The sequence below is a fragment of the Gallus gallus genome, chromosome 21 (genome assembly GCF_016699485.2).
Source record: "Gallus gallus isolate bGalGal1 chromosome 21, bGalGal1.mat.broiler.GRCg7b, whole genome shotgun sequence".
NCBI lineage: Eukaryota > Metazoa > Chordata > Aves > Galliformes > Phasianidae > Gallus > Gallus gallus.
This window is the reverse complement of record NC_052552.1, coordinates 1,536,389-1,551,175: the sequence shown is the minus strand read 5'-3', so window position 1 is coordinate 1,551,175 and position 14,787 is coordinate 1,536,389. Positions and strand designations below refer to the sequence as shown.

The 14,787-nt window shown below is 40.8% G+C and overlaps 2 protein-coding genes across 10 annotated transcripts in view; one reads left to right on the top strand and one right to left on the bottom strand.

Moving 5' to 3' along the window:
- Window positions 1–2,652: 2,652 nt before the first annotated feature.
- Window positions 2,653–6,255, bottom strand: PEX10 (peroxisomal biogenesis factor 10). Its single transcript, NM_001198654.2, has 6 exons — window positions 6,129–6,255; window positions 5,827–5,907; window positions 5,120–5,526; window positions 4,725–4,900; window positions 4,300–4,435; window positions 2,653–2,891 (listed from the first exon to the last, which is right to left on the bottom strand). The coding sequence occupies exons 1-6, from the start codon at window positions 6,238–6,240 to the stop codon at window positions 2,820–2,822; spliced, it is 984 nt and encodes a 327-aa protein (NP_001185583.1). The 5' UTR covers window positions 6,241–6,255; the 3' UTR covers window positions 2,653–2,819.
- An 18-nt stretch (window positions 6,256–6,273) lies between these two features.
- The window catches only part of PLCH2 (phospholipase C eta 2), an 84,119-nt gene continuing 75,605 nt past the window's right edge, over window positions 6,274–14,787 (top strand). For 8 of the 9 annotated variants that reach the window (XR_006931967.1, XM_046903217.1, XM_004947382.5 and 5 more), the window contains exon 1: window positions 8,792–8,872. The gene's annotated coding sequence lies outside the window, so the exon portion shown is untranslated. Of the gene's footprint in view, window positions 6,859–7,306; window positions 7,434–8,791; window positions 8,873–14,787 lie in introns of those variants that run through there. The other variant, XM_040651278.2, reaches the window with a different exon arrangement.

Below are 14,787 nucleotides of genomic sequence, written 5' to 3'. Positions count from 1 at the left end.
GCTTGTTCTCTATTATCTTTATATATAATACATGTATAGAAAGATCTAATAGTATTCACGGATTCTTTGCAGAAGTGACTACCCTAAGAATTTATCTTCATGTGACCTATTTTAGATCTTCAGGGAACATTCACTGGGACAAGGTAGATAAAGTTGAGCTCTTCAAAGATTCTAAATGGAGAATAGTGTCAACTTCAACTGATGCCTTATTGGAAAATGTATGTAGGAACCCTTTTATATGACTTTGTTGAATGAAGTCATGGTGCCCTAGGATTCAGCCTTTGCTAATCCTTGAAAAGTGAAAGGTAGTTTAAGTTGATGTTGGCCTGGTTTTTGTTTGTCAGTGTGTGTTTTCCTTATCAGTATGGGAACTAGTCTGACTTCAAATTACAGAAACACTGCATCCAGAAAGGGCCTTACAGAAGTACCCATCATTGACATTTGTAGTTCTTTGCCTATAAGTCTGAGAGCCCTAACTTGGAGGTTTGTTGGTGTTTCTGAATATGTGGATAGGTCTTGGAGATTTGTGTGATTTTTATTTTTTTTATGTTAGCAATTGGAGTGACTCCTGAGCAATGAGATGTGACAAACAGCCATTGCAAATTAGTGATTTTTACCTTCACCTGATTTTTAACTTAAGTGGCAGCATAAGAACAGATTTCTTCTCATTCGTACATGTATAGCTGTTCAGTATTCAGTGGGATTAACAATTTTCAAATACATATTGTGGATGACATCAGAACGACTGTGTACTTCCCTAGGTGACTCTCAGCTTCCAAAGGCCAGGCAAGTTTGATAGCATTTTGTTAAACTTTGCTCTGTTTTTATCACTGAGGAGTGATGAATTACCATTACAGAACGCATGGAAAACTTGGCTCACCAACTTCACAGCATCTTCCCAGTCATTGATTGGTTCCTGTTTGTTTCTGTGTGCAGCTGTCTTTCCTCACTGCTTGTTTTTAGTAAGGAGAACGCTTTTAATGCAGTCATTTCCTTAGCTGGTCACATCTTTGAGTCATATGGACCATTTTTCTGCCATGGTTGTCTTTACAGTTTCAAACATGGAGATGCCTGAAATTTGTCTAATGTAAAAAGGGGAAGATATTGCAGCTCTGAAAATCAGCTTTTGTACAGTAATGCTGAAGTGCTCACACAGTAACTTTTTTCTTCCATTTATAGGTGCAAAGATCTGATCTCATCTGATCTTATTTGAGGATTCATGATAACTCTTGAAAATTTAATAATTAACTAGCTAACTAACACCTCTGCAATACAAATAACTGTTAAAAGAAGTGCTCTTACTGTAGCTTGCCCCTCCCAATCCATGTTTGGTGCTATTTGTGCAAGATTTATTGAAATGAACTCATGATCTGCCGGTGGATCATATGGATTTCCCTCTCCATCTGTATTGAAGAAATAGAAGCAACTTGCTCTTGCGCATACTGTGCAAGAATAAGATGTGTTAATAACTGACAATCTTATGTTTTCCCCGATGCTCTAAATACTTGTATAATGGAACTAGTTATAACTTAGGGAAGTAAACTTGAGGAGGTAATGCTGCTGAATCCCTTCTTGTTCATACTCTCACATACCAGCTCTGCCTAAACAGTTCCTGTTGCCATAAAGAGTAGAAAGCTTGTGGCTGAAATCAGCTTCTTCCCCGTGTTAGAAAAGGCCATGCAGACAAAATGTAAGTTGTGCTATAAAACTTAATTTGTTACAGTTGGGCATAGTTTACTATTAGTATTCTATAGTGGCAATACTAAGTCACAGCTTGCAGCAGTGATGGAGCGGCTGGTGGGAAGGCAGGGCCAGCCCAGGGAAGCTCAGGTGCATGCAGTGTAACCCAGTGACTGGAAGGGCTGGAGCCAGGATCCACCCCTTCCCAGGCCTCATTTAAGGGTTGGCAGTTTTGGCAAGGGGATCGTGCTGGAGATCCCTGCATGCCTGAGGCCCTTCCAAAGGTAAGCAGCTTCTTTTCTTTTATTTACGTGCCCATGGCTGTTGCATTTGAGCAAATCCTCTTCCTCTGGCCTGGGATCTTGCTGCTCTGCTGTTGTTGCATTTTCCATCATGTTTCACATATACACTAGGACTTTGTTAGAACACTTTTTACATTGCTGTAGTCAAAATGTCTGGAATACTTGATTAAAATCTTAATAATGGTAGAGTTTTGAGGTTAAAAGCTCAATGTTAATTTGAATAATATACATTCTGCATTACTTTGGGCTTACATTTGTTACTTCTGTTGATCTAGGGAAGTTTCATCAAATCAAAGCTGCTTTATTGTTCACTTTACTATGAAAACTGAATGTGATGTGATACACCTTTATCACCAGAAATGCCACTGCAGGTGAAGTAAGGACTTGTGTACATCCTCTGATACTGTTCGGGTTTTTTGTTTGTTTGTTTTTTTGCCTGAAATCTGTAGCATGGACTCTTGTAATGTTGATTACCTAAAGGGAGTCTTAAAAATAGTAAGATGTTACTCATGCCTTAAGCATGTTATGAAAGGTTAGAAGACTTGTTACTCAAATTTAGAGAAAATGGCTTAAATTTTTCATTGTCTGAAGTGAAGACTATCACAATTGTTTAAGCAACTTTTAGAAAGACATTTTTAATATGGCCAAGAACCATAATGCAAGAAACACGAAGAGGCAGAAAGAGATTTATTTTGTAAAACAGGAATGAAGTGCCACCTTGTACAGGCAGTTACCAGTTTTACAATAAAGTCTTGTTCTTGGACTAACCTGAACTGTATGACCACTCTGTATGAAGGTATGAGAGCAGAGGCCCTTGTAATGAGACAGGATTTTTCCTTACAGTTGATAGTGGCGTAGGTAGATCAGCTTCTGAGGATGAAATTTCTCTCTGCACAGTGGACATTCTGTCTACAAAAGGAAAGAGATATTCTAAATTGCTGTATTTAAAAGGTTAAAGAAAAACATCCAACTATGTTAAACAACAACTAGAAAATGAGCTTCTGTAACTACACGTTTTTTCAGTCCAGTCTGCATTGCATGCTTAACCAGGTAAAGCTCTGAAAGGTAACCTCACTCAAAGAGCAGCTTGAGATGATGCATTTAAAATATGACCTCAAAACCACAGGTGTTGTACAGAGCATCCAACACTTCTAGTTGAAGCAACTTCATAATTTTTAAGAGAGAAGTGACCTCTCAGATTTTACTTTCAAGGAAGTCTGTCTAGTGAAATCTCTTAAGTGGTCATTGAGATGTTTCTCACGTGTTCTGCTTTCCCTGAATATTGCCAAGCAATGCTGTCATATACTCTTTTTCAGAGGTAATTTTTTCATTCTTTATGCTTAAATTAATTCCACTTCTGCTGGCAGCTGAATTAGAACTAGCACAGTGCTAGGCTCTTTATTGCCCACTTTGCCCAGAATAATTCCAGGGTAGTCTGAGTTTTAGGAGTCCTCTCTATGTAGCAGCTTCAGTTATACTCAATAGTTCATTTGAATTTAGGTTATCTGCAGGAAGGTCTTGTGAATTTTGTCACAATATATTGAACTTGCACATCCAGCTGAAACTTTATAACATCTGCTGCCTCCATTATATTTCGGAAACAGCTGAGGTACTGAAAATTGCTAGCTGTACAGTTGGAAGGAAGGTAGCTTGGTTTGTGCTAGGAAAGCATTAAATGAATCAGACTACCTGATTCTGTTTTGCCAGAGCTATATTAGTATGAGTGCCAGAAAATTTAAGTAGATCTAAAGCAGCTACAGTAATACATCAGAGTTACAGGGCTGGCCTAGGCCCTGTGGCAAAGATTTTATTTGTAAGTAGCTTTTTTTTTTTTGACAAGCAATTTTTACTCATGAAATAAATGGATAATGCCTTATTCCAAGATGGCTGTAAAAAAAAAAAAAAAAAACCTTAATGGATGAAAATTGTTTTATTTCATTAATGCAAAACAAAATCATCTTAAGTTAGCTCATTTAGGTTGTAACTTACTCCTTTTTACTGGAAATCAGAACATTTATCAATTCTGTTCTTTGCAGTCAGAATTATAGCCTGGGTCTTTATTATGATCGTCCCTGACTTCTCCAGTTAATTCAATTGCATTTCAGTAGCTGAGTCAGAAACATCTCATTTATCTTATCAAATAATATAGTCATTATATTCTAATACAGTAGATGGATCCCAGTAAACATCTGGGGGGATTTTGGGTGACTTAGGGAGGGAAAAGGAAATATTTCAACAATGAGCTTGACAGGTATTTTTGGGTAGAGATTTCATAATATTTACTCCTCCTGAGCTCTGTTTGTCCCACTGTACTTACTCTGGTGTTACACCACTCGGTGATGCATTCCCAGCAGAACAGGTGCCCACAAGGTGTGGCTGTTGCATGTCTCCGTTCCTCCAAACACAAAGTGCAGCGGGACTGGCGCCCAGTAGTTCCTTCCTTTATCGTATTTCTAATCAACAAAGGTATTAATTAGCTTTATGAGGCCTGTTTGCAAGAAATGCTTGTTAACACAATCTTGTGAAGCCCACCTTCAAGTACTAACCTTTCCTGTGACAGTCTCATACGTAAAAGCAAAGCATGAAATCTAAGGTGTTTAGTACCATGAGCATGTCCAGTGTTATGCTACATCAGGTTCTATCTTAAGTCAAAATGTAATTCCAGTGCTCTCCCTGTTTGTGAAAGCCATTACATTTCCCACTATTGCTTCTATCTTTCCTCTTAAGTAAAGATCAACATACTTCTGGAGAGCTAGGTTGCGGTGTAGTTTCCATTCCTGCCTTGCTCTCTGCTTTTGTTGGAAGCTGTATATCTGAACACCAATTGTCAGAAGAAGATGGAAGAGTGAAATTATTCCAAGGAACTTGTAACTTGATCGAATGCTCTGATCTTCTCCTTGTAGTCCTCCAAAGTGCAGCTGCGTAATGCACACAAATAGAGATGTTTAGTTGCTTCAATTTTACAAAACTATGCCTTCCCCCATTATCAATAAACCCTTTATCTCCTCCTCACCCAGACTGCACTGCGTGTATTATAATCAGCAAAATTCTATATCCCTTTTATGCACACTGCATCCCAAAAGAAGCCAAAATACTGCAGTGCATGTGATTTTGACACAATTAATAGATCTACTTACATATCTGATTCCTGCAATTCTTTTAGATAGGTGATAAAAAGTGCCATGTATGTAGAACACTGCCAGATGTAGTCGGTGAAGCAAAGGGATGGACTGTTTAAGGATGTACACAACTTGTAGGATTGTTTTCTTCTGTTGTTCTGTAAGTTCCCTGACTTGTTTCTGAATCCAGTTTCGTATTAAGGTCCTACTGGATAAGCCAAGTGCTGGGTTGCTTTGCAAGGTTCTTGCCCCATCATCTTCTATCTGCAACTCATGTTCCAGATGCTGCAATCCCTTTTCTAAGTAATAGGGTACTATGGTATGGAGAGAAACGAAGATGGCCCGTCGAAGAAAAGAAGGTACCCTTTTCTTGGTGGAGTCAACTTGAACAATGTTGACATATTCTTCACCCAGAGTCTGATAACCTGGATGTGGGGAACAGAAAATAAGTAGTTTTAGTGTGTGTGGCTGAGGGGGGTAACAGGCTCAGGTCTAAGTTTTGGTCTTCCAGTGAGCAACCTATTTGCAACAGCATTCAGTATCTGTGATGGTTTTAGGCTTAAGGCAGGAATACACGGCTATCCAGCTCGATATATTGTATCCATATTGTATGGATTTACTGCTGCGTTTGATCTCTGCCTCCTGACAGTTATTCAGTAACAAGGCGCTGTGGTCACCGCAACACCGCGGGTGCGCAGAGCAGCACAGAGCCGCGGGCACATTACCTGACAGGGTGGTGAGGGCGAAGTAGGCAACGTCGGAGAGCAGCTCGATCTCCCTCCTCCACTCCAGCCACTTCTTAGCCCCTAAGAGATCAGGATTGTTATTTTAAGTCAAACTCGTACTGATCTAACCTCTCCTCCGACAGCGATTCCTCGCAGATCCCCCGCCGCACTTCCAGCCCCGCCCGGCCCCGTGAGGCAGCGCGCAGCCGGGAGCCCTCTCCTCAGCAGCGTTCGGAGGAATGGAGCCGTCGCGCCCCGCGTCACCTCAGCACAACACCGATCCGCAGGAGGGGTGACGTTACCCGCGATCCCGTGCAGCGCGGTGCCGGCCCCGCTGCGCAGGCCGCTCCGGTACAGCTCGTCCTTCTGCCCGCAGCGCACCAGCCGAGCCGGCCCGGCGGGGCCCAGCGCCATGGCGCGGCGCAGGGTGACGACGTCACCGCGACTGGGCGGGAAGTTGAAGGGGAGGTGCGGTTCCCGCCTCGCTCGCGCGCCGCTCGGCAGCCGTTGGCGCTGCGCTTCCCGCCTTCCCGCTGAGGGGAGCGCTGCCCTCAGGTGGCGGCGTCTGTGGTACGTGATGGCACGCGCCAGCGAGCGCGAGGCTGGCAGCACCTCAGAGCTCAGTGCCCTGGTCACAGCGACACAGCTCACCTGTTTTACTGCGCCAAACGGACTGTGAAACTGTGGTGAATCTCGTGCTGTCCCGTTGTTCGAGGCGCAGCTCGATTTTTTTGGTAATGCAAAGAAGGGCACGCGACCTAAACACAGCTGCTACAGATTGCTCCATCTGTAGCTGCACAAGCAGCGCAATTAAAGAAAAATGTTGGAAAGTTTGTTCTGGTGAAGCAGCAGGGGGAGCTCCTGCATCAGAAATCTGCCCGGATCGCCTCCGCTTCCACACCGGTTTGCCATCGCCTTCCCCAGGGAGCTGCCCCGCAGACACCAGGCCAACCCAGCGGGACGGCCTTCCCACCGCTCCGTTTAGAATTCGAGGTCACCTCATAGCCCCGTACGATTTGATTCTGCTCGAAGGTGTGTTTCCCACCCTTCCATGCATCCGACAGCTCAGTCGTTAAGAAAAGCAACAAACAGGTGAAGATGTTTAGAGTTATGAGCGTTGGTGGCGTTCTCCCCATAAAAATGGTTGCAGCTGCTATATTGTGTATGCAGTGCAGCAAAGGCATCCCAACTGCAGCTCCGTCACGCTGCCTGTGCACTGTGCAGCAATCTGCAATCGAGGAGTTAACGATTGCTTATTGACTGCACACGAGAACATTAGAACTTGGGGATTCCATGGGGAGCTGGGAACAACAGTGGTGTTTTGTTGGTGCCACGGGCTGAGCCAGGCTGATAGCTGGGAGGTTGGTCACAGTGCTTGGGAGAATTCCAACTTTGTGTTCATTATATGGTTTTTGAGTCTACAGGGTGTTCTGTCACCGTTTTGCTGAAGTTGTTCCATACGTTTTTCTTGGTTTTGTAGGTGGAGAAGCTAAGGAAGCTGTCAGTTAAGCCTGAAAGTTGAAATGCTGGCTAACGAGCTCTTAATTAGGAGATTGGAAACCATTTGTGAAGCTGAAGATAAGGCGAGGTTTTGGAGGCTTCCAAAGGTCAGATTTTTCTTTTCCTAAGTAATTGTTATTGTAGTAAATAACAGTGGAGCTTTAAAATAAGTAGTGTAGTCAAAGCGTATCCAAGAAGAATGAGAAAATAAACCTATGGTTTGGAGGACGTTGTGGGTGATGGAATCCATTCCTACTTTTTGCTAAGTGGCTGTTTTTGCCATGGAGAACCCAAACCAACCTTAGCAACGCTTCTAAATCCAAACTGCAAGTAATTTTAATTGATTTATGGTAATTGCTTTGGTTTTGCGTCCATTCAATCTGTTCCTTGCTTCAAAGTTTTATGAGCTCATTTTGTTAATTATTTACTAATTTTTTTTTTTTTTGAGTTCACATATTAACTATTCCTTATCATCACCCGAGGTCCTGGGCTGCCAAGACTCTGTTCCCAGAACTGTTAAAATGTGTTTAACTTCTCTGTGTGTGACTATTCCTGACAAAGTGAATGGATTCTGTTATATTCTAAAAGTTATGCTCCTGATTGAAAGAAGGGAAATGTTCCATATCCGATGCAGCCTCTCTAATGTTCTTGGGGCAATTAATTGTTATTGCAACATCAGGAGGAAATTCAGCTCTGTGTAGGATGAGTCCTGTTTGTTTGTTTAGCAAACAGCATCTGCTGTATTTTCCTGTATTAGGAAAAATGAGTAACTGCTGCAGTAAGTAAAGCATCATTTGAAGTTTCTTAAATCCATACAAGCAAAGGTGTATGTGTATTTGTATATTTCATAATTTATATTTAGTCACTAATTTAAATATGGACATTCAGCGCTTTTCTTGTCTCCTCTATTTCCCCTAAGATTTTCACATCCTTTTGTGGCATAGAAGTTTCTGTGCAGACTTTGTTTCCATTGCACACTTCTCAGCTCTTCCTTATAACAGACGTGATAAGGGAGTGACTTGCTACACTGTCATTAACACAAGGAAGTCCAAAATGTAAAACAAATGCACCGCACAGTAATGATTAACTTTCCCTCCCACATGTTGCATGTCTGTGTGTTATTAAGTATGGTTTTACCACTGCAGACCTGCTAGTATTATGGAAGAGGTTTGGAGTGCAGCTTTGAAACATGGCAATAAGCAGATGTTTCAGTTTCCAACCTGAAGAACAGGTTTTGCAGATATAAAAGCAGCTAAGTGTCTGTTCAAGATTGTTACCGCCCTCTGACTCCTTTTGCCTCCTCCCACTTTGAACTTGTTACCCTGGAGCCGAACTGTTTGAATAAGGGCTGTAAAAGCTGCTTTGTGATCAGTTAGCTGAGAGCCCTCAACATGTAAGATGCAGGGGAGGAGCCTTCTCTCTCAGGTTTTGTAGTTCCCTCCCCTCCACTGCTTTTTTTTTTTTTGTCATGCTCATGGAAGTTCTGATGTACCATGCAAAGAAGTTGGGACAGATTGACTGCACTGTCCAGAGAGGAGAGATAAAGGTTTGTTGTTTGTTTGTTTTGTTTCAGTTTTCTGCCTTCTGCGTCAGGAGTCGTTCCGGTGTGCTTTTAACACTTATGCGCACTCTGAAAATTAGCAGCAAGTTTCATGATACGCTGCCACAGGAATGTATATAGCTTTATGATTGCAAGAGAGTTTGCTTCTTGTGCTTTCCTCTTTCTGAAGAGAGAGAGAATAGAAAGAGCACCATGCCTCGTGCTTGTTTTATTCTGGTCATGCTTTCTCTTGTTATGAAAATGTGTAGAACCTTGGAATTCTCTTAGTTCTAAATGTTTAGATTTTTGGAGCTTGTAGGGATGAAGGGAACTGCATTTTAAATCAGTAGTTCAGACTTTTCTAACTGGACTGTTCAAAGCAAGAGACTAACGTGTTTATTGCAAAATGATAACCTGAGCATCGAGCTCTTGCGGGAATACAGAGACAAGATTAAAACTGACTTGAATAAGAGAAGTTGGTTTTAAAATAAACTTTAGATATTTAAGGAAAATACCAGAAAGTAATATAACCTCTCTGACTCTGTGACGGAGGAGTTAGTGAATCGTGACTTGGAAAGGTGTGTGTGACCTGTTGAAAGGATGTCTGTGGTCTGGATTTCTTTTGTTGTTGGTTTGGACTGTGGACAAGGAATTTTCAGTTCTTTTTTGGCATAAAAAAGTGAGTTAGCATTGCAGAGATTGGCAAATAACGAGGATGGCTGTGCTGCATGCTGTAAATGCCTCAGGCTGCAGAGTTGAGATGTAGATCTTAAGCATACCCCAAATCCTGATAGTGATAAGTTCTAGAAACGTGTTTTTTTTTATGATACAGGTGGGTTCTACTGCTAAATAATAAAATTGAAGCAGGGTAGGGGTCACTGCTGGCTGTGGTATGCTTGGGCTGTGAAATTCATGCTGGCTTTGGAATATATTGAGTTGTTGTTGCAAAGAAAGTGGTTGAAGTTTTGTCTATTAAATGACATTTTCTGTTCATACTGAGTGAAGAAAAAATGTTATCTAGATAAAACTCTTTCTAGCTTGTGAAGAAGGAACTGTTATGTATGAAGAAACAGTTTAGACCAACTGAAGGACAGAAGGTTTGTGAGGGAAGGTCAGTGACTACTGTTGAGATATGCTGGTTATCCAAGTGCAGGAAAGATTGTATGCTATCCAAGTGACTGCATCCTCACCAAAACCGCCTTGCAATAACCTCAATGCCACTGTGTGAAGAATAGACAAATAATTGCCTGCTCTTCTCTGAGCTGTTCAGTAGGTGGGCTATCTGCTTCTGCGTGCTGAAGGTTGTCTGCAAAGACGGGAGACCATGAACAGACATAGATAAACTTGCACTGATAGCTCAGTTTTCTATTTAATTTAGATCTAGTTATGTCCTGTACTGTGTCCTATTTTGGTTCTTTTTCACCCAAAGAATCGACCTTTCTGTTCGTTTGCCTGAAATCTGTCTTCCTGCCTAAAACCAGGAGAATTTTATTCTGATTTTTTTTTGTGAGTTTGTCTCATCCTTCTGTTAGTTCTGGAAATGTAATTTAGCCTTGATTATCCTTGTAACTCATGGAGATGCTCATCCTATGGAGCCACAAGTCCTTCAGGACTGTAAACTACACGGACTGTTTATTAACTCATGCCTTATCGTTGGCAAGCAAGTGCAACAAACTAATGAAATGACTTGCCTGCAAATTTGTGTAAAATCTATGAAATTTATGCCCTCAAGACCACTTCACTGTTTTCAGTAATTCCTTGCTTTTGGTTTATTTTTGTTCTCACATTGTAAACATGAGAAATTTGTAGTGTATGGCCAGATTCTTTTTACTTTAATCTGAAAATACTTTATTTCTTCTTATATGGCATTCAGCGTTTCTGTAGATAAGGCTGAATTAAACGCTGCTCTATACGTATCCTAAATTGTCTGAGAAAGTATCTGAATGAGTGTTGCTGCAGGTAGTCCTTCCTACAGTGGGAGATTGTTGATAATGTTAACAAACCATAACTGCCAAGGTAAGATTGAAATTCTTCTTGTAAATAAAAGTTTTGGTTAGGAATAAAGGATACACAGTGTAGGCATTTTTAAGTTCTGTGTTCCATTTCAGAACACTGGAAAGGTACTCTTGCAGCTTAATATTATACTATTGTTTGCTGCAGTATTTACTCTGCTTTTAAAATAAAATATACAGAACATAGTATTAAATATAATTAAATCATTTACTTGTAAATGGCACTGTAATTTGTTTCTGTTAGTTCCATTGGGTTGTCCAGAGCTGGGAAAATGACCGTCTAAGTACATTTGTGAGGGCAACAGGATGAGGCTGAAGAGATTTTTCAGTGAAGAGAGTCTCCCCGTTAGTAAGGATCATCTGAATTTACTGCAACTCATTTGTCGTGCTCCAAGAAGGCACACGGCTGATTAATGTGTAGGCAGATAGCTGAATGGGAAAACTCCTTAAACCCTTAGGGAGCCTTATGTGTACTGTTTGATTTCTTCTAAGCAGGTGTAATGGGGTAGCTGAATTTACTCTGTATTTGCAGCATACTTGTATTTATGTGTTACTTAAAACTTTGGTTTCTGTGTGTTTTTGCTTTCTGTATGCATTATAAATTGAATACAGACAGTAGAAGCGTATATTGGTAAGCGTATTGACACAAGGATAATCTTGGCTGGATTGCTTTGAAAATTCTTTATTTGGCTTTCTTAATTTTTTATTTTTCCGTTGTTTTACTTTGTCTGTGGCTGTACCTGAACCTAAATGGAACAGAATACTGTCACAATATATACCAGCAGTGAGTTGACTTCTAGCCATGTTGCCCGCCTCAAATACAGAAGGCCAGCACAGAACCGTTTCAGTGTTTGGATTAAGCAGGGTTCTGGCTTTTTGTGTTATTCTGCCTAGTAAAGAACCTTTGCCCCTGTGCACTTTGTTTCCATAGGCACAGGAGCGCTCTATTTTTCTTTTAATGATTCAAAGGGGTTCGTTGCAATATTCTTATCAAGTCATATAATAATATAAAAAAATAGCCTAAATTCTAATTTTGTCCTTCCTTCCTGCTCTTAAAGGAAACGGTTTAAGTCTGGAAGCTTGTTATAGTACTTTATAGATGAGAACAATTAGTTCTTTCTGTAGCTAAGGTAGACATAAAATCTATTTGCAGAAGTGGAGAACCCTCCTTTTAAAAGGATCTGATTCAAAGTCCACATTACTGCTTAGAACCCAGACCTTAAATCTGTAGGGAATTTCCAGACTTTTTTATTCATTGTGTAATCTGTCTCTTGTTGGGGGTGGGGCACTTGCCTTCAGCACACGTAAGTACACAGCAAAGACTTCGGCTAGGTACTTGTACAACTGCAGGCTGTGACAAATCTTTACGCGTGCTTAGGCAAAGTTCTGACTTCCTTTCCTGCCATCTTCTGTACACTGCCATCTGGCAGACTGCATGTGTGTGTCTACATTATTGACAGATTTTTGTAGTCCTCCAATCAAGCAGAGCTAATGCTTCAGTATTTTTTTTAGAGTCTTGGTTTATGTTGTGCTGTGCGAGGCATAATATCTCACAAAGGAGCAGTGGTAGCTGAAGCCCACCCTTGAATTTTATTTCTCCTTTTCCAAATACGAATTGAAGCAAAACGTTGAAGTTTTAACCTAGGAGATGAGAAAATAAAGAGGACAGGGAGATGGATAGGGTTCTGGATGGGAAGATGATGTTTCAGGCTTCCTGTCACGAACAACTTCCTCAGGTGCAAAATGGCCACAATAATGTAGATTTTTAGTAAATTGCTTTAGGCTGTTAACAAGAAGAGCTATGTCAGTTGTTTTAGCAAGCCTGTAACTAACTGAAACTAGCCTGTAGGTTTTTGGATGTGATTTGTAAGAACTCACAACTTGGTCCATCCAATGTTGGATTTCAAGCAAGAAAGAGTTAAGTTCTTGAAATAACCCTTGAATTCATTTTATAAGGGCAGCTTCCCCTTGTCCATGGACTTCAAACATTAGCTGAGTAATGTCTTCAGCTCTCTTTGAGGCAGAAATAAAGCATGCAACCTGAGAGATTGATTTTTATATACATGTTTCTGATCTGGGCCTGCATTTTTATTCCTTGTCACAGCCTCACTTGTTTCCATTTAATCAAGGAATGGCTCCTGGAGAATCTTCTTACATCTGCGTAGCTGTCATGGAGCTCTGGACTGCCTTAGAAATTAAGAGGGAAATCAGGTGGGAAGTTGAAGGAGCTTTATATGTTAATATTCGTGGGAGAGATTGTAAGTGCTAGAGAAAGCATGCAGTTCCCATCTCTTCCAGGTGGTGTTTGCCAAGGGCCCTTATGCAGAAACCTGCAATACTACTTTTTATATTGAATCTAATGTTAAGTGGATGTCTCCTCCTTGCAGGACTAGTCACTGTAAAGGAACTTAAAAGAAGCTCCTGTCTCTCCACTTCTCTCCTTCATCCCCCACCCCTTGCACACACACTCCACAAGCTGCTTCCAAAATTTCCTAGCGTCCTCTTGCAATAGCAAAATCAAGTGTAGAATGACAGTGCACGTAGACACTGGAATGAATTTTCTGCAAATTTTCTCTGCCTTTGACTAACAGCGTACAATTCATTATCTGCTTATTTAAAAAAAATGAGCAAGGGATGGAGTTTGGGCAAACAGTGGAAGCTATGGTAAAGCATGTGATTGAGGTGCTTAGACAGTGAAGCCATAGTCTGCAGGAGAGTGAAAAGCACAGAACTCTGGAAATGTGTTATGTGCTGATATTGTTTAGTGGGGTTGGTATGAGAACTGAGTAAAATATGATGTTCTGCTTGATTTGGTGTGTCAGAGATGTGACCAAACAGAACTGCATAAAAGGAATTGGCTGAGTGGAGCCATGCCAGAGCTTTCAAAAAAAGCATGAGATAGGCTGTCAGATGGCTGAAATGGCCAGGAAGGCTTGCATAAACTCAATTGGCTTGGAATGAGTCTTTCAAAAAGACATGATTTACTGTTTTTGTAATGTCCACTTGGAAAAAAAAACTTAGTGGATTTGGTGCTGGTGGCTTTAGATAGACAGAGTGTGTTCTGTGACTGGTGTTGGATCATCCTTTGTTAAACCGCTCAGTACTTCTGTTATCTTTTGTTATCTGTATATAGTATCCTATCCTATTTATTCCTTTTCTATGAGTTCAGAGAGGTACAGAATGAGATGAGCAGTTATGGATGTAATGTTATTTATTGACTAACTAAGTACTAAAGTCCGTGGTAAAGTGGTGAACAAGGCTTGGTCATTTATTGGATTATGTACTAAAGGCATGCTACCTTGTGGCAGTTCATTAGTCAGTGTTTGTTCATGTGGCTGCTGTTTCTCAAAATGGAAGATTGAGAATGGATTGAGTGGTTCCTAGATCCTTTCATGATAATGAAATTAGTTTATTAAATTCATGATAATGAAATTAATTTATTAAAGAAATGAGTTTGGATGTTTGGTGGGGAAAAAAAAAAGGCCTTCCCTTTAAGTGTCCAAGTATGAGCATGTTTTTCTTGTTTGCAGTTTACAAATACAACAGTCACTTTCACCATCGCAATTTCTATTTTATAGTAGGGTGGTGCAAAGAAAGAGCTGCTTGAAAAGAGACCATACTTTTGATTCTGTCCAGGTTCTTTAATGTGGTGAATGAAAATGTCAACTGTGCAAACCTGATGAAACGTTTTGCCAAGGCTGATGTCCAAAATAATCACTTACTGGGCTTTCATAAATGCCTGAAAGATGGTCGTTATGGGCAGTGGTGGTGTTTTATCAGCATTATTCTAAGAGTAGTTATTGGAAATGAATTTTGAGTTGCCAATTGTGAGAATTCAGTGCTGATCCAATTTGTCACACAAGGCACTTAAATACAGATCAGTTACTGCTGCCTGCTTTCTACCTCCTC